At 41.6% G+C, this 25,981-nt stretch overlaps 1 protein-coding gene across 1 annotated transcript in view; it reads left to right on the forward strand.

Moving 5' to 3' along the window:
- Tmem39a (transmembrane protein 39A) overlaps positions 1 to 19,605 on the forward strand; it is a 29,774-nt gene extending 10,169 nt beyond the window's left edge. The window contains 7 exon segments of the mRNA XM_038345144.1: positions 482 to 704; positions 2,841 to 2,924; positions 8,793 to 8,947; positions 12,975 to 13,320; positions 14,088 to 14,275; positions 16,036 to 16,156; positions 19,133 to 19,605. Coding sequence (XP_038201072.1) covers positions 482 to 704; positions 2,841 to 2,924; positions 8,793 to 8,947; positions 12,975 to 13,320; positions 14,088 to 14,275; positions 16,036 to 16,156; positions 19,133 to 19,366 — 1,351 coding nt within the window. The 3' untranslated portion in view covers positions 19,367 to 19,605.
- The last annotated feature ends 6,376 nt before the right edge of the window (positions 19,606 to 25,981 follow it).

Raw genomic sequence — 25,981 nt, forward strand, 5'->3', positions numbered from 1 at the left:
GGGCTTGATGAAAGTAGACTTGGGGTTTGTTGTAGTAATTTAGGTGAAAGTTGGTAAATGGTTGAGCCAAGGTAGTACATTGAGAGGGGAAAAAGGCTAAAGAAAATTTTATAAAGTAGAATCCAGTCCGTTAGAGAGTGGTTGAATATGGAGAGGCAGAGAAGTTCTAGCTTGGATTTTTTTCCTTTGGGTGGCCAGCAGAGTAAGCCCTGGACTAGTGTCAAGGCTATGGGCTGGGCGGCACAGATGTTCAGTAGGCAACTAGGTAATGAGACTAAACTCAAGGGGGCTCTGTTTTTGTCTCCATGCCCAGGAGATAATGGAGAGCATGGCTACGTTTTATCACTGATGTAATGTGTAGGAAGAAAGGAAACACAGGAAACCAGCAGTTAGAGGTGGATGGAGGAGCCAACAGGTTTTAGGCAGTGTGGTACTGAATGAAGGCTATCACCATTTGAGTTAACTCTAATTTCTTTTTCAGGAATGGTAGTGCTATTGGCCTTCCAGTCCCACCTATCACAGCCTTAATCACCCCAGGTCCTGTTCGTCATTGCCAAATTCCTGACTTACCAGTAGATGGGAACCTGTTCTTTGAATTTCTTTTCTTCATCTACCTGCTGATTGTTCTGTTCATTCAGTACATCAACATCTATAAGACTGTGTGGTGGTACCCATACAATCATCCTGCATCTTGTACTTCACTGGTAAGTCTTCAGATGCCTAACGTTCATTGTCAGCAGGCAAGAAAGCAGCTGGAGACAGTGTTTTATATAACCCAACTTCGTCTGGAACTGAGTGTGTAGCCAAGGATGACCTTGAACTGTTAATTCTTCTGTTTCTGCCTCCAGAGTGCTACCACCTATCTAGAAATAAATCCTCTAATAAGGCATTGTGATACCAAAACTCAGATTATTTTCAGAAATAAAGCTTCCTAAAATTGTTAAAATACAAATACTGCCAGAGGAAATGAAAGTGGAAATTAAAATGCAGGAAATGTTTAATAACATATCAAAAAGTGTTTGATGTTTGCTTCCTCTGCTTCATGCTAAATGCATTGCCAGATGTCACTATGATTGTATTCCAGCAACTTTTTCTTTCTGGTAGTAATGGAAAGCAAACTCAGGGTCTATGCATGCTAGACATATACTTGATCACTAATCTGTGTCTCCAGCACCAACTTTACCTTCTTAAAAGTTGAATTTGGTTAATTGTGTAATGTTTCTAAAACATGGCAGTCTGAGGCAGTCCTTGGATTGTTAATCAAGGGACCTACGTGGGTGGACACTACCATCTTTAAATGTGTAGCCTTCAACTTTGAGATCCAGAAATGGAAGTTTGAGTAGGAAAATAAAAAAGATTATTTTGAGTCAGGCCTCATGTATTACATGTACTAAAGATGGTAGATTTCCACTTCTCCTCCTGTCTCCTGAAAGCTGGTGCCTAGGCAGTGCTGGAACTGGAATCCAGAGGTTCATGCATGGCAGGCAAGCAGTCTTATCAACTGCTATAGCCCAGTTCTTGAAGGAGCATGCCTTATGGGTCATGCTTCTATCATTTTCATATGTATGCTCCTAACAGTAAGGGAGGCTAGAATGTCCATATGTTGTTAATCCAAATAAAATTGTATTCTGTTACCAAAACTAGCTCTGTGTGCTGAGTACTCAGCACGTTGTGGACTAGAGAGGTGATTTAGCAGTTAAGAGTGTTTCCTCCTCGTCCAGAGGACACAGTTATGTTCCTTCACCTGATCTGCCTTTGACCCACAACTACCTTAACTCCAGGTCCAGAGGGTACCCTCTTCTGTCCTCCATGGGCATCTACATGCACATACCAACACACAGACATACATGTACATAACACATAACTAGAAAATATTTTTAAAAGGCAGACTATAGAGTGGTTTTTTTTTTTTTTTTTTTTTTTTTTTGTCTCTGTTATTTAGAGGGGCAGTGACAGTCAGGAAGCAGAGAGTTTTTTTGTAAAGGTTCTGTATAAAACGTTCCTGATTCTAGGCAGAGTACTTGACATACACGTTATCCAAGCCAGAAGCCACTGGTCACTTAATTTGTGTGTATTGAGGACCACAAAATATTTGTCTTTCTCAGCACAGTGTCCTTGATGTTGGGAAGGGTGCCTGCCATAATTTGAGCGTTAGATACATATTTAAGCAAATGTAGAAACTTATAGATCTTTTGACCATCAATATTAAAATATATCCCGTTTCGGTTTCTAGGGTACTGTTCCTAAAGCTTTGTTCTTGTCACAGTAATATGAACAGACTTAGAAGAACTAGACTCTGGGTGAGGGCTGTTTTATAGAAGAGATGAGCTCCAAGACACATTTCTAAATCAAGTTAGGAACGGCAAATGAGCAGAAGAGACATAACAAATAGTAGAAGACTTAGCAGTAGACACTCAGATTAATGTGTAAAGAGATGAACAGTTGTTAGTAACTCCTCAAACTCTCGGAATCCCAGCTGATCTGTGTAATTGGACACACTATAGATTGATTGTTTTCATAATTCTGCAGGGTATTACTTGTTAATTGTCTTTTTTTGAGATCGTGTCTTGCTATCTAGACCAGGCATGTGTCATCACCATGCTCAGCTCTTTTCTTTTCAAAAGCAGAAGGGAATGCATTTTAGATAGTTGCTTATTGTTTGGACAGATAGGGCAGTTTGTCGTGAAAAGAGAAGTAGCAGGTAGGCAGTCTTGGGGCATCGGAATCCCTGTGTTCTGTAGTGGTCTCAGAAGACCTTCAGGGCCGGGCTCTGCTGCTGCTGTACAGTGAGCTGGGTGCACACGGTGCTTCTCTGACGCACTTCTTTGTTTCTCTTGTAGAATTTTCATCTCATTGACTATCACCTGGCAGCATTCATCACAGTGATGCTTGCGAGGAGGCTCGTTTGGGCCCTCATTTCAGAGGTATATTGGCTCGTTCACTTCTTCTGTCACCTGTGGCTGGGCTTAGTTGCTAGAATGGGATCAGACTCAAAATGTGAAATGATGACTAAATAGAATTTTAATACAATTACAAATTAATTGCTTCTGTATAAGTTGTTCTGATACTTAAGAAAAAAGTTTTCCTACAGTGTTTAAAATCCAAATGTGAAGTATTTTAAGAGAATTCTTTGAAATCTAATTTGTAAGATTGTAGGATCTGAGGTTATTTTAGCTGGAAGATTTTTTTTTTAATGCAATCTTTAATTTTGAAGTTCTAGTTAAATACAGGATGTGCATAGTTGAGTCTCAAATACTGTTTCAGATAACAATCACTTGAAATGGTTTGTATACCACTTGTGAAATTTCCTAACAAGAGACAATTTGAGGTTTTTAGGACTTACAGTTTTGAAAAGACAGTGTTAAATTTTGAATGTGATTAATTTTCAGAACCTAAGCTTTAGTGGACCTAGAGGAAAGAACTGCAGCATAAGGATCTTTTAATGGCTTACTGTTATTGGTATGGTAGAGTTGGCATTGGTACCATTTCTCAGATGTGTGTACACTTGGTGAGGTAGGAAAATGCTTTCATAACTTCTACTATATCTAACATGAAAATGATGGTCAAACAAAAATGGTAACTTAGCCAAAGTGGTTGATTATTTTTAATCTTGGAAAATTATATTTCATTGTGAAATTTTAAATGAATATTTGCTATAATCATGGGTAATTGAGACTCAACTTTCTCTTTTTAAAAGATTTTTTTTATTTGTATGTATGTGTTTGTATGAGTGCATGTTGTGAAGAGGGGGTTCAGATCTCTTGGAGCTGGACTTATAAGATGGTTGTGAGCCACCTGATGTGGGTGCTGGGGACCAAACTCTGGTCCTTCTGAAGAGAGCTTCAAGCTCTTGACCACCAAGCCATGTCTCGAGCCCCAGCGCTTTCCTCTAGAGCAGACATAAACATCTGTATGTGTGGGTTCTAACTGAAGAAGTGGGTTTCTGTGAACGCAATGGTTGAACTTGACTGCAAAGCTATGGTAGTAAGATGCCTTCTTTTCCACAGTGGGAAACCTTTAACCAAGTTTGCTTTAGGTGATCAAAGTAGATGCTGAGCTTGATACAGTGGCACAGGCCTGAAGGACCAACACTTGGGAGGAAAGGGCCATATGATTAGCAGTTTAAGACGAGTCTTGTGAGTAGTGAGTTCCAGGCCAGGCCAGCCTTTTTACATACTCATAAGGAAACAAAATAAAAATTGCTGGGTTTTTTTTTTTTGGTATTAGTTATGGAACTATGGCCTCATGTATACTGGGCAAGTGCTGTACACTAAGCTGCATTCCTAAGCCTTCTTTTTGTTTATTATTTTGGGAGTCTTATTAAATTACCTAGACTAGCCTTGAACTCACTCTGTTGACCAGGCAAACCTTGAACTTCTTGTTTTCCTGCTTGAGTTTAATAGCCTAGATGCCCCCCCGATTTTTTTTTTTTTTTTTACTTGATGCTTAGTTTGGATATTTCAAGAAATAAACTTTATTTAGAACAATTCTTTTGTTCATTTGATTTAACTAAACATTGTTTTGTTTTGTTTTCATCCTTCAGTTACTTAGAAATGGTATTTGTTAGTTGGGTGCAGTAGTGCTTACCTGTGATGCCAGCACTCAGGAGGAAGAAGGCTGTCCTTGGGTGCACAGTGAGCTGAGGTCAGTCTAGGGCACCTGAGATCCTTCGCATCTGTTCTGTTCTGTTCTGTTCTGTTCTGTTCTGTTCTGTTCTGTGTGTGAAGCCGTAGGTACTGAGAATTCCCGTTGCTGCAGAGACTAAAACTTGAAGCACTTACTGCTTTTGTTGATGTCGTAATAATAAGCAGCTTCTGCAGTGTGTTAGGAGTATGCAGTAACTGTTTTCAGAGCTGTCTGCCATTCTTACTAGAAACAGATGCTGAATTTAAGCAGATTTTTAATCAAAGACTGAAATAGTACGTTACTGCACACGAAGGGAGTGTAGTAATTACAGCACTTTCATATACCGGATCTATGTGCGGATACTGAAAGGTAGCAGGGTGTTTGCTGTTGACGTTCAAATAAGCGCAGAAGCATGGGGCTTTTAAAGAGAGTGGGTTTGTTGTTATTGTTTGGTTTGTTTGACAAAAGTTCCTAATATGTAGCCCTGGCTAGCCTGGCACTTTCTGTGTAATCCCAGTTTGCCTTAGAACTCGTGGCCTGTCTCAGTCTCCTGGGCGCTGAGTTTCCAAGCTTGTACCATCATCATCCTTGGCTTTAAGACAGAAAAGTTGAAGGAACAAAGTCGTTTGCTGATATGAAAACTTGTTTCTGCGAGGATATGCCAGGCATTTGTTGGTGTCTGGGGACAGTACCAGGTTCCCACCAAAACACTGTGTTTATCTTTTGTATCTGAGTGCTGTGGCTACCACCTATTAAAAAATTAAAAATCTAGAGCTGTATCATGATTCTCTCCTAAAATATCTAAATTAGGTGGGTAAAGCTCATCTAAAACATCTTTTCTAGAAGCCTTCCATTAAAATATGTTTGCCTTCTTTTGTTTTCTTATGCCACAGAAAGGATCCCTACCTGAGAAAGACCAGTCATTTTTAAGGACAGGCTGGAGGTAATTAATTCAGAAAGCTGAACTGCTCAGAAGGGACTACCTCTCTCCCTAGGTAGACTCTGTTCACCTCCAGGCCAAACCTGCTTTACTTCTCCACAAGGCTAAACAGAAATTCAGCTTTCACCATTTTGAACCAATTCTCTTTAAACATTTCTCCAAGCAAGAAAATAGGGTATTCCATTGGAAAAAACTAAGAGCAAAGTAGAAAATTAAAAATTACAGTCCTGTTATAAAGAACCAAATTCTTTCTAATCATTATATACACATAAAAGTTTTGTGTCTGTGTGTGTTTGTGTTTATGTATTTTTCTTGTGTTCTGAGAACATTATCTATATATTTGTCACTTAGTGTTACAAATATTTTTCTACCATTTCCTTCCTTTGTTTTTCCTCAGGTCTCAGTTTAAATATAACACTTGAGAATGGTGTGGGGCAGGGGTCCTAGGGACTGAACACAGGGCTACCCCACACACCAGGCGAGAGACCTAGAGATCTCCTACTACATTATAGCCATAGTCTATGTTTTACCTTCTGTTTTGAGACTCTTTCACTAAATTGCTCAGGCTAGCCTTGAACTCACTCTGAGACCAGGCAGCCGTTGGCCTTGCAGTCTTCCTGCCTCACTCAGTATGTGGGATCACAGTCTGCACTGCCAGGCACTAAATACTTGCCGTTAAAAGTCCTGTCATATGCTCTCCTGTAGCATAGGTTTTTCCTGTAGCACCCATCATACTTTAAAAATAATTGTTGACGTTTAAGTTTAGTATTTGCATTTCTTAACTAGGTGCTTCATCACAGTGGTTAAGAGTTTGGGTTCTGGAATAATAATTGCAAAAATCACTGAGCAATACAAATCCATTTTAGTGCCACTACACGGAAGCAGTCTTTATTTTAGTTTTTGATAAAGAGTCTTTCCTTGTAGATCAGGCTGGCCTCAAACTCATGATCTTCCTTCCTCAGCTCCTCCGTGTTGGGAAGATAAGTATGTACCACAGTACTAGCTTGCCTTCTTTTGGTGTGTGTGTGTGTGTGTGTTGTTGTGTGTGTGTGTGTGTTTGTGTTTGTGTGTTTGAGGCAGGGTTTCTCTGTGGCTTTGGCCTCAAACTCACAGAGATCCCCCTGCCTCTGCCTCCCGAGTGCTGGGATTAAAGGTGTGCACCACCACCACCTGGCTTTAAATTTCTAATTTTAAATTGAGAAGGAGATGGTGGGAGTAGCCTCTAGTGGCTTAAATAACTTCCCCCAGGATTACACATGAAGTCCTTTGATGTGGGGTTTATATTCAAGAGTGAAATGGAGCTATTTTTTCTACTATAGCTTAAAATATCTTGAGCCTTACCACAGTTTGATGCTAAGCAGAGGTATAGCATTCATTGAATGATACTCGCATTTTTACTTGCATATACTGTGTATCTACAGTGTGTCTGTGTGAGTATACGTACAAATGCTGTTGTTAATGTAATGTAGTATAGTGCATGACAAGGAAAGATCTGAGAAATGCATTGCAGATTTTCTGTGTGAAACATTGCCATAGCGTATTTACACAAACTTGGATGATGGTTGTCGGTCACCCCATGTGACTTTTGATTGTAGTTAAGAGGTGATGCTGCCAGAGATGTACTGTGTACTATTCTAACAGTAAGCTTATAATGAATAACATTAAGACAATGATTAAAAGTATATGTAGTCTAGCTCCAATAGTTTTTAATTTAAACTCTATTGTATGTAACTGCTGTACTTTATACTACTGCGAGTATAGTAGGTAGTTTGAGTCAGCATCACACACACACACACTAGGAACTGTGACATTCTGACAGCTAAGTCATGACAAGAGGAGTTTTTTAAAGGTCCATTTAATGCTTTCTTTAGAGATGAGGTCTTGCTGTGTTGCTCAGACTGACTTCAGTCTCCAGACCCCAGCAGTTCTACCTCCACTTCCCAACTAGCTGGTATGAAGGCATGTGATATAATAGCATCCAACTCTCCATTAATTTTATTCAACCGCTACAATGTATTCAGTCCACTGAAAATGTTTTACTGAGCACTGTAATAATGTATACCTGTACATTATATATGTTAAGTACTATGATCTCTAAGGCAAGATGTAAAGAGAGGACTCAAAACACTACCTCTCAATCTGTATGGTGACCGCAGATCACTTTTTACTCCCCTTTCTGGGTCCAAGACTACTGTTCTGAGCCAGTACATGTCTTTAATCCCAAAGGAGGCTGAGACAGAGGGTTATGAGTCTGAGGTCAGCTGGGCTACAGAGTATGAGGCTCTGCCTAAGAGGAAAACGACAATAGAACAAACAGAAGGACTGATATGTGAGGTGAATGGGGACCTGCTGGTTTCCCGCAGTTTTGTTCATGGTGTGTCTACATCATTTTAGAAAAACAAGAAAACATGACATGTAAAGCTTCAATTTTTGACAAGTAACAAGTATCCCTTTTTTTTTGCTATATGTAGTTAGTTACATTTTTGGGACTTAAGGAAGATATATTTGGCAACTGTGGTAAAAAGAATTAATTGTTGATAATTCATTGTTTCCATGTGTACAGAAGTTTAAAAAGAAATTCACAATAATCTATCAAAGAAGATGTGATTATGGAACTTTAGTAGCTTATAAAATATTCACCCAGCAAAAAGTTAAGAAGTAAAGATTTAAAAAAGAACTATTGAGGCCCTGTTGTCTGGTAGGACATTAGGAGAGAAGAGTCAACGATTCTTCATCTTTTTGTTTCTTCTTTTTCATGGCGCTTGTTGAACCTAATTTGGCCAGGTGGCCTTGGGCTTGTCCAGGCGGATTTTAAATTTGTGACCTTCCTGCCTCAGCCACCGCATAGCTGGGACTCCAGGCCTTGCCAGAGGCCCAGCACCTTCCATCTTGTTTGTAAAGAAAATCCCATAGGTTGTTGAAATTCAGATTCCTTGGTTCAGAATCTTGTTGCATATTTCTGGACAAGAAAGTTGTTAGGTATTGATGCAAGTGATAGTTGTACAGACGTAGAGGATGTCCGCATGAGGGGTGTGCGGTAGTAGAAGAGGGAAATAACTGTGCCTAGAGAAGTCTGAACTTCCAGCTATTAGGAAGGTAGGTGTGGATGGGGAAAGTTTTACTTTTTTGAGTTTAGGTTTCTCTAAATCCCATCTCTTACTCTGAGGCACTGAGTAGCCAGTGTACAAGTGTATACAAGTCTCTTTCCGTGCTTCCACACTTGCAGGCCGCTAAGGCAGGTGCAGCATCCATGATTCACTACACGGCTCTGATACTGGCCCGCCTGGTGCTGCTTACTCTGTGTGGATGGGTGCTTTGCTGGACCCTGGTTAATCTTTTCCGAAGCCATTCAGTCCTCAATCTCCTCTTCCTTGGATATCCGTGAGTATTCCAGTTTTACATTTTATTGGCAAATCTTGAGAAGTTATTTGAGTTATGCAAATGACATAATGGAGGGGAAATGAGATTCTTCATACATAAAGTAAGAATGTAGAAAATTGGAAAGCTAGTAGATATAATTTGTTTTCTTAATTTTTTTATGATTTATTTATCTTTATTTTATGTGCATTGGTGTGAAGGTGTCAGATCCCCTGGAACTAGATTTTCAGACAATTGTGAGCTGCCATGTGGGTGCTGGGAATTGAACCTGGGTCCTTTGGAAGAGCAGTCAGTGCTCTTAACTGCTAAGCCATCTCTCCAGCCCTATAATTTATTTTCTAAACTAGGGTAGTTGGGGAAGCAGGTATAAACCAAGAGCATTCTGGGGAAACCCAGATCCGTGGCTATCCTCCCAGTGGAGTATTAATTTCAGTTAGCACTGTTCACCTAGTAAAGGTCTGTAGTTTAAGAGGAATGCGATCATTAAGATGGCTAGCAGACTTTTTGATTTAAATTGCTTACTGCAAAGCATGGTAGCTGGTGGCTTTAATCTCAGTAGTTGGAAGGCAAAGGCTGATGAATCTCTTGAGTTCAAGACCAGCCAGGGCTACGTGATGAGACATTGCTTCACCCTGCCCACCTCCCAAGAGCTTATTTATTCTCTACACCCCACACAATAGTAATAAACATGTAATATAAACAAATCTTAGGTTTAAATATATTACCTTTTTATGTTTAAAACTTGTATAATCTACCTTTTATATAAGCATTAATTAAAAAGGCATGAGAAATTTAAAATACTGAGTATGGGGAACCACCACCACATCTTTTCCATTTTTCATAAGGGTTTTTTTTTTTTTTTAGCCACCGTCATTTCTTTCCTTTGGTTTTCAGCTGGATTCTTAGTAAATCAGTCCAAGTCTGACCACTGTGGCTCTTAACCGTGCCCTGAATCTGCCCCATTCCCAGCACTTGAAAAGTGGATGCAGGAGAGCATCAGTTCAGGGTCATCCTGAACTGTATAGCTTAAGACCCAATTTGAAGTCTGTTGTCCTTCCCTTCTTTAAAATCCTTCCTTGCAGGGCCCGAGAGATGGCTATAATGATTAAGAGCACTGGCTGCTCTCCCAGAGGACCCTGTTTCAGTTCCCAGAACCTACCTGGTGGTGGTTCATAAACTATCTATAGTTCCAGTTTCAGGCAATCTATTTTGGTTTGATTTTGGTTTTTCAAGACAGGGTTTCTCTGAACTTTGGGGCCTGTCTGGAACTATCTCTTCGTAGCCTCCAGGCTGGGCCTCGAACTTCACAGAGATCCGCCTGCCTCTGCTCCCGAGTGCTGGGAATTAAAGGCGTGTCCACCACCGCCCGTCTTCAGGCAATCTTGGCACCCTTTTCTGACTCCACAGGCATCAGGTACTCAGGTGGTTCTCATACATACATGCAGGCAAGTACACATACACCTTTAAAAATGCTTTACTGAATCCCTTAATTTACAGAGTCCTCTGTGGTCTGATGTTCTGTTCTCATTCTTTTTCCTCTCATCTTACCCTCAATCAGTTATTGCTGACTGTAGGACTTCACCACATGACATATCACCATGATAGATATTTATTGCATGGGTGTTGAGGTTAGCTGGGAATCGGGGGCCTCTCCGGAACTTTCTGCCTGGGTTCATCCACAGACTTGGGATTAACTGGCCACTATAATGCTACTCTCTGTTCCCTATGTCTCATCCTCTAGCAGGCTAGTCTGGGTATGATTACATGAGTTTGGCAGAGTATCAAGAGAGTGTGATAGGGCTTGGTCACTTTACCCACAGGATGAAGCCAAGCAGTCACGTAGGAAGTGTGATATAACAAGGAAGACTGAAGAATTGGGGTCCCCATCACACTTTACTGTACATTTAGCCTCTTGCTTTGTTTTGTTTGGGTTTAGTTTTTGAGACAGGATTTCTTTGTGTAACTCTTGAGTGTCTTGGAACTCACTCTATAGACCTCAAACTCGGCAATCCTCCTGCCTCTGCCTCCCAAGTACTGGGATTAAAAGCTTGCACCACCACTACCTGCTGTGTTTCACCAGTATTGAATTTAATGAAACATAGCTTTCATAGTTTTGTATGCAGAGGTTTTTTTTTTTTAATTTGTTTTTGTTTGAGACAGGGTCTCACTGTGTGGCCTAGAATGTACTATGTAGCCAAGGTTGACCTCAGACTTTTGGCAGGATACTTGTTTGATGGTTCCAAGTGCACAAGGGATTTTTCTACCTGATTCTTGTGTCTCTTAATGCCATCCCACCCTCTCAAGGGCGTCTTCACAGTGAGTGGGTCCTGGAGCTACCCCAAACCATTCTCTCTATTAGTAAATAGCTCATCCTTTTCCTTCCATAGAAAATTATGAACAGATGTCATTTTAACAAATGACATTTTAATAACTAATGTTTTGTTATTAAAATGAAATAAATGACATGCCTTTTTACTGGTATTTTTTACATCTGAATTGATGTCAGTGAACCATTTTATTTACAATATATAGTTTATATCATGGCAGTTACCTAATGGAGACTTGGGAGTATTTAAAATACTTAAGGAGCTAGACGGTGATGGCACACACCTTTATTCCAGCACTCAGGAGTTAGAGGCAAGTGGATCTCTGTGAGTTCAAGGCCAGACTGGTCTACAAGAACTAGTTCTAGGACAGCTAGGACTGTTATAACACAGAGAAACCCTGTCTCGAAAAACCAGCAAAATAAAATGCTTTAGGAGTCAGTAGTTAGAGTAAGTCTAAAATATTCACATGGATGTTTGGGAGGTGTACACAGCTCAAGGTAGGTTTGTCTTAGCGTGTGCATTAAACATAACGCATTAGCATTAAGCCCTGAGTTTAATCCCCAGGATCAAAAGAGAAGTTGTCAATATTCCCAAAAATCAGTTCTTTAACCAAATATTATTGTGTGTAGGAATTTATTGTACTTGTAACCTTTTTGTTAGTTTACCAAATATTTTCTGTGAGACTTTTGTTTCATCAGCTATTTTAGGCACCAAGGTTACCAGTGAATTAACCAGACTTCAATTGTTTTGTAGAGTTTAAATTGGTACGAGGGAAAGTATCCAAGAAAATAATACCACCCCAAATATATATCTATTAAATGCACAATGAAGTAGTAAAGTCTATGGAAAATAATAAGGAAATGAGTCAGTATTATGGGACTCCACTTTGTTTTGTCCCTGCCCCAATAAGGGTACTTGACAGTCCAGCTCTTCTACCCCGTGTGTACTGTGCACACGCCTTCCTCTCAACAATGCATCTAGCAGCCATGGCCCCACTGCAATCAGCTTCATATCTATCCCTCTCTGAGCAGGGTATATGACTGGCAGCCGGGAGAATAACAAGTGGGCCTCCTAATACGTTGTGGAATAGGTTTCTTCTCCCCTAACAATACCAGATTTACACAGTTTCTTTTCAAATATATTCCCAACAAAGATCCAAAGACTAAGCTGACCTTAAATTGTTGGGTAAGATAAACATTAGTCACAGTTCTGAAGTGGATTTGGGGGGAAATCTTCTATTTATCATATTATGCAAATGCATAATTTTGACTATGTAATTAGAATCAGATGCATTATGGGAAGGGATGTGCATAGGCATAATGTATCAACCAAAAGAAAGAATTTCCCTCATTACTGTCCTGAGTAATTAAAGTCATCCTCCCTGAACCCCCGAAAAGAAGCCCTGAAGAGTAATCTGAGCCTTGGGTATCTGTGTGATACCCAAGTATCACACAGTTTATTTCAGTTCTCTGTGTAGGAGTCCAAGAACCTGGCAACACCCAACTCAGACCCTGACCCCTGGCAATCACCATTGCATTCTGGAAAACTGTTCACTCAGTAAAAATGATCGTTTCTAGGTGTTTTTATATGGTGTCATTGGGCCTTTTATGTACTGTCCTATTCTGCAATGCATACATACTGCTCCATGATGTAGTTACAGGATGTGTAAGAGTCGTCTCATTTTTGTGTTCTCTCTGTTACAGGTTTGGTGTTTATGTTCCTCTCTGCTGTTTCCACCAAGATAGCAGAGCCCATCTTCTTCTCACAGACTATGTGGTTCAGCACCAGGCAGTAGAGGAAGGTGCTTCCAATGTGGGCAGTTTGGCCAAATCCAAAGATTTCCTCTCCTTATTGCTGGAGTCTCTCTGAAAGAACAGTTTTAATAATGCCACGCCCATCCCCACCCACAGCTGCCCCCTATCTCCCGATCTCATTCGCAATGAAGTAGAATGCTTGAAAGCAGATTTCAACCACAGAATCAAGGAAGTTCTCTTCAACTCCCTCTTCAGTGCCTACTACGTTGCATTTCTCCCACTGTGCTTTGTGAAGGTAAGCAGGTGGCCTGCTCTCTGAACTCCCTGGATTTGTGTGTCAATTACCTCAGCTGGGTATTTCTTGTTTAATTCCCCTTTTCTCTGTCTCCCCTTTGGCAGCCTGGATGATGGAGTTCGGCTGCATCTGGAGTGCACTAATACCGCTCCTGGTTGGCGGATAGGTATTTCCATATATGTGATGCACCCCATAGTAGCTCCCCCCTTTCTTCCTTCCTTCCTTTTTTCTTTGCTTTTCTTTTTTAAATTTTTTTTTTAAAGTTCTGGGAAAAATAAAGAGTGAACGTACAATAGAATCGTTACATGGCAGCTTAAGAGAACCAAGATTTCAGTGAAATTTAGCCTGCTGTGGTTGATATTAACAGGGTCATCTTGAATTTTACCTAACCTCAATCTAAAATCAATTTATTTCAATAGAAAAGATAAATGGTCTGGATATCACATGGGGCCCAAAGCTTTTGGGATGTTGTAGTGTCCTCCTCTCCCCATCAGAAGCACGTCTGCAACTGGACTGGCCCTTCAGAAGCACTCGGGTCTTCCAGGAGGAAACACATAGAACATAATTGTCTCCCTCCCAGCCCTGACTCGCACAGCCAGAAAATCAGGTTGATTTTGGAGGACTCTGCTCCTGAAGTTTCTGCACGAACAGCAGGACTACCAGTGCATGTTGACTCAGTGGCATTTGTCTGCAGGGCGTATGTCCACACCCTTCCCCGCCTCAGTTCACTGCCAGTGCATGGATCGCTTCTCTATGGTCTCTTCCAGAGTACCCAGTATTACGACATGCGCTGGTCATGTGAGCACCTCGTCATGGTGTGGATCAATGCTTTTGTCATGCTCACCACGCAGCTGCTGCCGTCCAAATACTGTGATTTGCTCCATAAGTCAGCTGCTCACCTGGGCAAGTGGCAGAAGCTGGAACATGGGTTCTACAGCAATGCTCCACAGCACATGTGAGTAGGTTAGAGGGTAACCATTAACATTTCTCTTCGTGATACTGGTCATGTTTATATGCTTTGTGTGTCATTCTTGTTCTCGGCTTTAAACGTTTGGTTTTTGTTGATGTGTGTGCTTGTCATCATACTAAAAAGGATACAGGGCATTAACTCATTTCCACACCATCACCAGCTCCTCAGATGGGTCCACATTTCAGCTACCCAGCCACTCCAGAGTGCATTATGCTCTGGATTTTCCTTTCAGTCTTTACCTTTTGCCCAAATCCAAACATTTGGGAATGTGTGTGTGTGTGTGTGTGTGTTTTAAACTGTTTGTGAGACATAAGGTTTGTCTTCTCATCTCCATTGCCGCAGCTATGCAGCTAGAATTTGCTGCTTTCGCCTTTTCTAATAAGTGCAAATCTGCTCTAGTAATTTTTCTTGCCTGTAATTCTTTACTTTTTCTTCCTAATCTCTGTACTGTTTGTTTCCCTGTCTCTAATTGTGTGCCTTTTTTAGTCGTTTCTGTGCATGGTTCAGAATGCCTAACTCCCAAATGCTTTCATTCTGTCAGTTCTGAGCGCACTATCATAACCATCTCTCAGGCCTGGGCCATCTTCAAACATGGACCCTCTTCGCTTTCCTCCCTTTTATAATTTAAATATTCCGCAAATTTCATCTACCAGTTTCCCTCTCATGAAATGGGACAGATTGAGGTGACCTTCCTTCCCCTCTCCCCCCTCAGAGTTCTCCCTTCAATTATCTGCCTTGATGTCTGATACAGATTAGCACAGGCCTTCAAGCCCAGGAACTGAGAGAGATTGGGCCAGGCTGAAAAGAAACCTGAATGTGGGCAAAGGACAGATTTCAATAACAGTTGAAAGTACAGTCCACAGTCCTAGTACTGTACATCTTCAGGCTACTGGTGGCACGTGGCCATGAGGTGTATCATCACCTTAATGCTGGTAAGTGTGAGCAAGGCCGGTGGAACGTGTTCTCAACTGGGAACACTTCAGGGTGCTAGAATAATTTTTATTTTTAACATATCTAAACTGCTGTCCCAGTTCTTATCCTAGGAGACTAACCTTTCCAAAATCAGGAAGTGATGAATTAACTTAGATTTAAAATGAAAAAAAAAGTTTAATTTGAAGATTTTCATCCTTCTGCAACTCCATTACATTGATGCTGGAAAGAAAGAAGCTTTTCCTTCCCTAATTTCTTTTCCTTAGAGAAACCTCTGTAGAAATGAACCAAGAAGATGGTAAAGAGGAATGTCTGTGTACTAGTACCGTGTGTTCTGTGTTCTGCTGTATAGCTTCTCCCATCTGTGAGACATTTGAGTTACGTGGTTAGCAAACAGATCCTGTATAGGGTGTCTTCTAGCGTGGCAGCGGTGTTAATTTCTCTTGCTTTTGTTGTCATCGGCTTTCACTTCTTGTTTGTATCCTCTTACTGCTCACTTGGGATCCAGATGACAGTTCGCCCTCTTATACTTTGTTTTCTGGCCTGCTCACTCTCCCACGCCTGTAAGTCCTTCAACACCGAGTCAACTGTATCTCTCTGTAGTTTCTCTATACTGTATAACAATGAAGTAAGTTATCGTAGCAAATCCTTTCTAACTCCTAAGAGCTTGGCTATGGAATTACTGTATCTATGTTAGAATTCAGACAGATGAAGCCTTGAATGCTTAATCTGATTTCCATAGAAATATAGCTGGCTTTTCAAAACAGTCTCCCCTAATTCTCAGTATTCTAACAGTGCATTTCTTTCTCCCGTAGTTGGTCAGAAAACACAATATGGCCCCAAGGGGTGCTGGTGCGGCACAGCAGATGTCTATATAGAGCCATGGGACCTTACAACGTGGCGGTGCCTTCAGATGTATCCCATGCCCGCTTTTATGCAAGTACCACTTATTATTTCTCAAGAGTAACTTAAAAGTGTTAGGAGGCACTCTGTATGTAAGCATCTAGCACCGTATGTAATACACTGCAGGAAGTTGACACTGGCCCTTGACCTTGAGAAATGTCTTTGGAAAGGCAGTCTGAAGTCCACATACCATTGCCTCAAAACAAGGCAATTACGTGATTTCCTTTTTTCACCTCATAGTTTAATTGGTAGTAGTGTGGTTTGGAGTATCCTTCAGATATGTTGTATATGAACCTGGCATGGTGGCATATTGTATTCCCAGAACTTGGGAGGTGGAGGCAGGAGGATCAAGAACTCAAGGTCAGTCTTGTCTATATTGACCCTGTCCAAGAATTAATGAGATCTGTGCATTAAAGTTAAAGTACTATTTAATGCAGTAATAATGGGGTCTTTTGAAGTGTTTACCTGAGTTTGAAAGAAAGAAAGTTAAAAAAGTTAAAATTGAAGAGGAAAAAGCACTAGGCTCTTACTAATTCAGCTCCTATCCCATTTGAACTCAGCCTTGAGCTGTGCTCGAATTGAACGGTTTTCTAGAAACTCCACCTCTAGGAGTCAGAAGTTTCTGCTTCTAAAGCAAGGGCAGGGGCTGACCAGGGTGGGTGGGGAATGGATATGCAGAGGTGTGCGGGTGTAGTGCCTTTGAGCTCCGTTAGGAAATGGAGATTTTATTTTTTATGTTTTTATTTTTTAAAATTTATTTATTAATTATACAGTGTTCGGTCTGCATGCCAGAAGAGGGAATCAGTTCAAATTACAGATGTTTGTGAGCCACCATATGGTTGCTGGGAATTGAACTCAGGACCTCTGGAAGAGTAGCCTGTGCTCTTAACCTCTGAGCCATCTCTCCAGCCCCTGAGGTTTTATTTTTTAAAAGTTGGTTTTTTTTTTTGTTTGTTTGTTTGTTTTTTGTTTTTTCTTACTTTTCCCTCCTAGTTCCTTGTAAGAGTATCACAGACTTTCTGGTTCTGGAGGCTTTTGACCTCTGGGAACTGGCATAGGACAAGATGCCTGGAAATACCTGTGGGAGAGAACTTGAGGAGGGTGAAAGGGCTTTGGGAAGGAGACAGTAGATGAGGAGTGGATCGTGTCACAGCTCCATAAACTTTGATTTCTCCATAAGTATTTAATTCAGCCAGTGGAGTCTTGCATATTTGGGAATGAATTATTTTGACCAGTGCTGTCTCTTTAAGCTATACCAATTATATATCTTATTATAATTTTTTTGTTCATGTTGGGTAGCTGGAAAATCAAGCCAAATTCATATAAGAAAGATGAACTAATTGCTGGTTTTGCACAACCAAATAGGTAAATCACTACTTCTCAAAAGTGACCCCAGGGCTACCCAAATCATCTGTCCTGTTTGTGACAATGATGGGGCCTCTTTTCTAGACTTCTGAATCAGAATCCCTGGAGGAGCCCAGAAACTTAGAACATTTTTGTCTGAAGTGATACTTAGCACAGATTGAAGTTTGAGAACATTCAAATTCATTTAAACTGCTCTGTGTACCTAGAAGACAGCTCACACCAGTAATCCTAGCCTTTGGGAAAGTAGAGGCAGAAGGAACAGAGTATCAAGGCCAGCCTTTGGCTACAGTGTGAAAAAACCCCCCCAATAAGTCAACCTAATAAAACCTGTCCATTAGCAGTAGCTGTTACACTTTAAAACCTTTCTTATGACCTGATCAGTTTCTAGGTACTAGTACAGTTAACTACACTTTGCAGTAGAATTTGGAATGGCTTTTTTTTTATGCTAACAAAGGGAAATGACTAATCTTAATCTTTCTACAACAGTAATTCTGAGCCATTTTATACATGGAGTTGCTGAATATCTTACTATGATTCAAGGTCAAGACTTCCTTTCCCCTGAAGACTGCCCAGAGAAGCTAAGTGTCCTTGAGAGCAGCCAAGGCAGTTTAACTTCATTCTCACATTTAAACCCTGGAAACAGAAATTCCATCCACATTAGTTGTTTTTAGATGGCATACCAGTATAGACCACGTCTGTCTTCATTTGAATGTAGGGCTGTGTGGGTTCATGTTGTGTTATAATCTGTGTCTCCATATTCAGAGTACCTTTTTATTAATAAACTAGGATTAGCCCCTGAGAGTAAAACATCTGATGAGGGAAAATAGAAGTCCCGTTTTTAGTGTGGCTCTGATGCCTGTTCAGTTCCCATTTTTCTTCTTTGCATGCTTTCTTGAACCTGATTTTTCCATATTGGGGGAAGGAAAACATGCTCAACAGAAGTATACGAGGTAGAGAATTTCAGTCAGTAATCATAATTGGCAAATGGTTTAAGGGAAAATTACGACTGTTGTAGCTTGGCGAGGTGGCACGAACCTGTAATCCCGCACTCACAAGGCAAAGGGGAGATGATTGCTAGTGTCAGCTGGCTTGGGCTACATAGGAAAACCTGCAGAATTTAAGAAGTTATCATACTGATACTTCAATTTGTAATACTTTTCTCTTTCCCCAGACTTGCCTAATATTGGTATTTATGCCTTACATTAGACCCTAAGATCCTAAGCTAAGAATGAGTAACAATACATTTTTGAGTAGTTAATATTGTTCTACTACATTACAATTTTAATTTTTGAGTCTGTGGTACAAATCCTCAAATATTTCCATGTGGTCTTTATACCAATCTGGTCTTAGATAAATATGCTTTGGAATGTCTTAGATAAAATAACATCTATGATACCATGTTAGAAAAAAATCATATTGGACATAATCATTTCTTACATTTTAGAGGCATTGCAATAAAATTTATTTCATAGTTGATGAGGAAAAAGGAGAAGGGTTTCAGATCTCTGAGTAGAAATGGTTTGACACTGAATATGCAGATCTGCTTGGTACTGGGTATGTGAACTTAGAACTATGAAGCAGTTTTAGGAAAATGAATTCAGTAATTTCAGTTTTCCCATGATACAACATTTTGTTTTCCTACAGTTCCTGTTTCATCGCCCGCTAAGGCTGCTGAACCTGCTTATCTTCATTGAGGGCAGTGTCGTCTTCTACCAGCTCTACTCCTTGCTGCGGTCAGAGAAGTGGAACCACACACTCTCCATGGCGCTCATCCTTTTCTGCAACTACTATGTTCTATTTAAGCTCCTCCGGGACAGAATAGTCTTAGGCAGGGCGTACGCCTACCCCCTCAACAGTTACGAACTCAAGGCAAATTAAGCTGCCTCTCAACACGAGGGAGAACTCAGATAAAAATATTTTCATACGATCTATTTTTTCTTGCGATTTTTATAAATATTTAAGATATTTTATATTTTGTATACTATTATGTTTTGAAAGTTGGGAAGGGCAAGGGATATTAAATGTATCCATAAACAAGGTGATGTTATCTTTCATGTTTTAGTATATTTGAATATTATACATGAGAGGTCGCCCTTTCAGTAAAAGATTAACCCGTTTGTCTGGCTCTGGAGTAACATTCACTTAGAAACATGTCTTGCGTATCTCTTGACCTGGTGTCTTAGGTGTGTCTGTTTTCCTCCAGTCTTTCCTTAGCTTTAGTTCCTCCCCTGGCCCTAGTAATTGCTGTAGAAAAAAAGAGATGGATGGAGTTGCCTTCCAGCACCAGCGCCCTTTAATTTAGCATGCTAATAGTGCTGGGGTAAACTGGCTTCAAATCTTGGGTCTTGTGTTCTTTGTTGCCTACTGGGAGGAGGCCATCCTAAGCTCGTCTTTGCTGACCTGTTCTTGTGATACTTCTGATTAATTTCACCTGGTGTTCTGGTGTTTCTGTCACTTTCATGGTTTTTGCTTCCAAAGATTTTCATATTACTCTTAGTTATATGTAATAGTGCTTTTCAAAGACAGGAAGTGTATAGTGCATCCACATTCATGAAGGAGATGTTAAACTGGATCCCAGGGAGAGGATGAGTGGAAACGCGGGTCTCCAGAATGTGGGGAGATTGAAAACCCTCAACCAGTGGGGGAGGATGAACAAGCCCTCGGCCGAGACAGCCTTAGGTGCCGTCTAGCTGCTTCCTCCTTACCTTGGCACTGTGCTTGGAGTTCTGGGGAAGGAAAAATATGAGAAGTTGCTGCTCTGTCCTCAGAATTTGACCTGTACCCAAAATTGGTGTTTTCAATTTCATACTCAAAGGCTGCAGATCAGCTCCGCGGTACTGGGCTTGTTTCATATGCATGGGGCTCTTCGTTCCTCAGCATTGCAAAGATAAGTAAATAAATTTCATACTTTAGAACCTTCATATTTGTGCATTAACCCTTTAGGACACCACTGTCCTTGCTCTGAGAGTTACTGTGCTTACAGTTTCTTGTTTTAGAGCAGAAATAGAGCTGGGCTTAGCTGGTTAGACTTTGAAGCTTTGGATGACCCAGATGTGACTTACTAAGCAAAAAGCAACCTGATAGTTCAAAAACTTAGCTCTCCAAACAATTCTTGAGGAAGTATTCTCAAAAGGAAGCACGTTCTAGGAATAGGTGTGCACACTGCCCACCTTCGTGTTGCAGCTAGCCAAGGCTTTCTTAGTTTGATGTGGATGCTGCTCTTAACATTTGAGTATCTGACAACCAGTCTCTAGCATTTAGCAAATGTGCGGTGTCCTCCAGGTGTCCTAGGTGTCCTCTAGGCATTAGGAAAGGCAGGCGCTCACCTTGAGAGGGTGTGCTGAGCCATTCAGTCAGCAAGGCTGCAGTCATGTTCTGGAAGTAGTGATGAGTGCAGTAGAGAAGGAAGTCAAGACAAGGAGACAGGAAGTGGTACCTGTTGAAGGCATCTTTTAAAGAGGAAAGCGTGACTTAATTTGGAAAGCCATAGAATGGCTGAAATGGTTCACGACCACCAGCGGTTAGAAGGCATCTCTAAGGAGTAATATTGTTTTCTCTCTTTTTAGAAAAGGTCTTGCTTTCACAGCCCTCCTGTATCGGTCTCTGGAATGGTAAATTATGGGTGTGTATCACCATCTCTGAGGAGATGCCCCTTTCTTCCTCCCTCTTTCCCTACCTCCCTTTCTCTCTCTCCCTTCTTCCACCCCCCTCCCTCCCCAAGCAGAGTTTCTCTATGTAGCCCTGACTATCCTGGAACTCTCTTTGTAGATCAGGCTGGTCTTGGACTCAGATCACCTGTCTCTGCCTGCCGAGTGCTGGGATTAAAGGTGTGCGCCATCCTGGCTGAGATTATATTTAAAGGAAGAATCTTGTGAAGTAGCCCAGGCTGGCTTTGGGCTTGTGCTGCTCATACCCGAGTCTCCACAGTAGTGGTGTGCTTTACCATATTCATTTCAGGGCTGATGTGTAATTCTGTGTCTGGAGGCCAGAAGCACTGGATCTCCTGGAGCTGGATTACAGGTTGTAAGCTATCTGATGTGGGTACTTGGAACTGAGCTCAGGTCCCCTGGAAAAGCAGTACGTTCTCTTAACTGCTGAGCCATCTCTCTAGACCTTTAAAATACTTTTAAAAGTGATTTTGTCAGCCTGGCAGTGGCGGTGCACGCTTTTAGTCCCAGCATTTAGGAGGCAGAAACAGGCGGACGGATTTCTGTGAGTTCCAGGCTAGCCTGGTCTGCAGAGTGAGCTCCAGGACAGCCAGGCCCTATCTCAGGAAAAGGAAAATTATTTAGTTTGTGCATGTGTGTTTACAAGTGAGTGTGTCTTTGGAAGGCAGATAATTTGGGGGAGTTCTCTCCTAACTTTACATGGATCTGTGGGTTCAGTCAGGTGTCAGGCTTGTGTGGAAGTGCCTTCACCTCCTGAGCCATCTCGCAGCCTTAGGATCTGATTTCTCAGCAGAAATCAGACACATCAAGATAAAGCCATATGTGCTTGTACAGTGGAGGAAGAAGAAAAGGAAACCACAGAGTTATAGTATATTGGCCTTCTTGCCATTTAAAGTGGTTCAGCTAAATATAACTGAGAAACGGAAGGCGGGGAAGCTGCCATCTAGCTATGCTTTCCTTGGAATCTAGTTTTCTATTTCTTGGCTAGCAGTTTAGCTAGGTCTTGCGGCACATGCCTGTAATCTCAGCACTCAGGAACTTGATGGAGGAGGACTTTAGTTTGAGGTCAGCTAAGGTTGCATAGTAAGACCCTGTGTCTCAGCAGCAACAACAAAAGGTCCCAAGTTGGTTCTTGTGTACAGAAATAGTTGAGATAATTAGAGAAGATAGGCCTTTATAAAAACAAATAATTTAATGTGTATGAGTCTTTTGTTTGCATGTATGTCTGCAATGTGTCATCTAATACCCATGGAAGCCAGAACAGGGTGTTGGATCCCCTAGGAACTGAGTTATAGATTGTTATGGGTGCTGGGAATCAAACTCGGGTTTTCTGGAAGAACCTCCATGTTCTCTGCAGAAGAGAAGATCTGGTCTGTCTCTCCAGCCCCCTAGACTGGTCTTATAAACATGATTCTACCTCTGTTGAAAGCTGGATTGGCTAAATTCTAAAGGAGTGGTACAAGAAGAGCAGACAGATGCCAGGCAGGTTGACTGGGCCTAATAAAGCCGCTTGTGGCGGTGTATACCTGTCATCCTGGTACTCGGGAGTCCGAGGCCCTCTTCAGAGTTGATAATAGTGCTGTTAGAACAGTGGTGGGCCAGGCATGGGCAGTCTTTCACAAATGAAATAAGAGAGTAGCAAGAACAGAAAGACCTCCACATGTGCACTTTGGCATTCCACACACACACACACACACACACACACACAGAGTTCTAAGTGGGTAAAAAATAACTGTAAACATAGGCCTGATGAAAGAAGCCCATAATCTCTGATACCGAGGAACTCGAGGCAGGAGGGTCAAAATCCAAGGCCTAGTTAGTTAACTATAGAGTAAATTCAAGACTAGCCTGAGAAACTCAGACCCTGTCGGAATGAAAAGCCAGGAGTGCAGGGCCGGGGAGTGGTGAAATTTCTCTCAGTGTGGACACTGCGTTGGTTCCAGAACCTTGTGGTGGAAAGAACTGACTCTGAAAATTGCCTTCTGCTCTCCACACGCGCCTCAACCCCATCATGCTCACACACGTGATAAATGTCATTTTGAAAAACGGATTGCAGGGCTAGAGAGGTGGCTCAGCCGTTAGGAGCACTTATTCTTGAAGAGGACCTGGATTTGGTTCACAGCACATGGTGGCTCACAACCACCCGTAACTCCAGTTCTAGAGGGCCTGGTACCTTCTGAACTCTTGGTACAGGCAAAAGGCACACAGAATAGAAAAGAGGACTAGGGATAGGTCTGGTAAAGTGCTTGCCTGGCATATATGAGGGCTTTGTAATACCAAGTAGGAATAAGAATCACGTACAATTATTGCACGGGTGTTGGTAGGTTTCCCTTGAGAACAAAATTCTTCCAGGTGCGGATGGCATACATGGTAGTAGGAAGTGGAGCCTGGTGCTAATCTAAGACGTTTGGCATATTGACTGTATCACACCTAAAAAAGTTAAAATAGTTGGGACCATGCATTCTGATAGGGCTTTTGTGTGAGACAGGGAGGAGTAATGGTGCAGGAACAGAGTGAGAAGCTGGGAGGTCATCTTAGGACAAAGGAGAAGTCTGGTGGAGTAGAAGTATCCTCGAGGTCAGGAAGTGAAGAGTTGAGAGAAGAGACTAGTCTAAATGTATGTTCCTTTCACACCCCGATTCCCACATTGTGTGTGTGTGTGTGTGTGTGGTGATACATGCTAGGATAGCGAGTGTTGGCTTTACTCAACACTCAGTCCTCAGGGTGGAGTCTGGCTCAGTGGGCAAAGCCCTTGCTGTGCAAGCTCAGATCCCAGCCCCCACAGAAAAGCTGTGCAGGTGTGGCAAGTCTATCTCTAATCCCAGCCCTTGGCAGGGAGATAGAGTATCCCAAAGGCAAGCCAGCTAGACTAGCCTATTGAGTAAGCTCCAAGCTTGGTGAGAGATTCTACCTTAGGAAATAACATGGAGAGTGATTGCAGATGACATCTTCCATCAGTCTCTGGCCCCCGCACACTTCGAACATGCATAGGTGCACAAATCACAGTGTCCCTCCCCCCAAAAAAATGTCCATAACTGATTGAAGTTATAAGGAACCCGAGCCTGCACCTACGCAGTGGTTTCATAGCTCTCTTTAAGCTACAGAGTTTCAAGGAGTTGGCTGTCTTTTGTTGTTGTTACAGCTTGTACTTGGTACAGGATGTCAATTCATCCTCCGTGTTTGGTTAAATGGCTGTGGTAAGAGTGAGGTTGCAAACAGTTGGTTATTAAGATGTAGCAAAAACAAGCTAATGGAAGCCGGGCATGGTGCCTCCTGCATGTAATCTTGACACTTGGGAGGCTGAAGCAAGAAGACCAGACTGGACTACATAGTTTCAGGCCAGTCTGATCCAGAGAGTGAGACCCCCATCATAAGTTTCTTTCCCCCTACCACCCGCATGTATGTGTATGGGTGTTTGGCCTGCATGTGTGTTTATACCCCATGTGTGTGCAAGCTGAAAGCCAGAAAAGGGAAGGAATCTCCTAGAACTGGAAGTAGAGAAGGTTGTGAGCCAACAGCTGGGTGCTGAGAATCCACCCAGGTCCTCCGGAAGGACAGCCAGTGCTCAGCTGCTGAGCCGTCTCTAGCAGCCCCTCTCGTCAACTGGTTTTAAAAGCAAACCCAAAATTTATGGAAGGTCTGTGAAATCTGACCTTGATGTCACACAACAAACTAGCAATGTGAGCATGACGCCTTGTGATTTACATCCATGTGTTGATTTTGGTGACCCCCCCATGTCCTCTAACCAATAGTCCATCCCAAGAATTATATTTTATATGATTTATTAGAGTATATTTTAAAGCATAACAATCTCTTTTAATTATACTTAAATTTCTCGATGGGTATGTTTAATATATTTTTTAATGAATAGAAAACATTTTGATTATATCTTTGGAAACATTTGTAGAGTTCAAAAACAGCTTGCAATCGATCATATGGCTGCCAGTAGGGTCCTTTGAAAAAAGTGCTTTGCAGAATTTTAAGCCAGAAAGTACAGTGGCACTATGTCGATTCAAAGCATCGGGGTTCATGGCTTCTTACATTAGCTACCTCCTTTTGACCCACATTGAGAACCCATTTCTGCGTTGCTCACGTACCCCAACCTAAGTGATCTCTGTGTGTGTCAATCATTTTATACTGTCGGAACTGGCCTGGTCTCAGCCAATCGCTCTCTGCCGTCTCCCTCTCCTCTTATTTTCTCCTTCCACTTCTGTTTGGCTAGGAAAGGAGGGTTCATTCTTTGTAATTACACATTCTGAGCTGACCTTCCTCTTTGAAATGCCTGAAATACTCTTGGCCAGCAAACCCCAAGATGCATGTTCAAGTAGGACCAGCTTGATAGAAGGTAGTCCTAATTTATGTAATCAGGAATTGAGCTTATTAGAAACTTCTTCTGTCCCAGTCCGAGACAATCTTACAGTCTCTGGAGGGTTTTTCCCCCCCATTTTTAAGACAGGGTTTCTCTGTAGTTTTGGCACCTATCCTAGAACTAGCTTTTGTAGACCAGGCTGGCCTCTGCCTCCCAATTGCTGGGATTAAAGGTGTGAGCCACCACTGCCCGGCTCGCCAAAGCTTCTTAAGTAACAGTTTGTCTTGGGCCTATCTATGATTTTTCAGCTGCAGAAATTGACTCTTTTTTTTTTTTTTTAATGATCAAAGTCTCTCATCCTTTCTTACGGTGTGTGGGATCTGAGCCTACTTGGTTTATAAGTAGACATCCAACAGGTAGACCTGACAACCAACAAGGACCGTGCAAAAAGTCAGAAGTACTTACTAGCTCATGTTCACTTTGATCTTTAAAAACAAAGTTCTCAACACCCAAGTG

Source organism: Arvicola amphibius, chromosome 10 (genome assembly GCF_903992535.2).
Source record: "Arvicola amphibius chromosome 10, mArvAmp1.2, whole genome shotgun sequence".
Taxonomy (NCBI): domain Eukaryota; kingdom Metazoa; phylum Chordata; class Mammalia; order Rodentia; family Cricetidae; genus Arvicola; species Arvicola amphibius.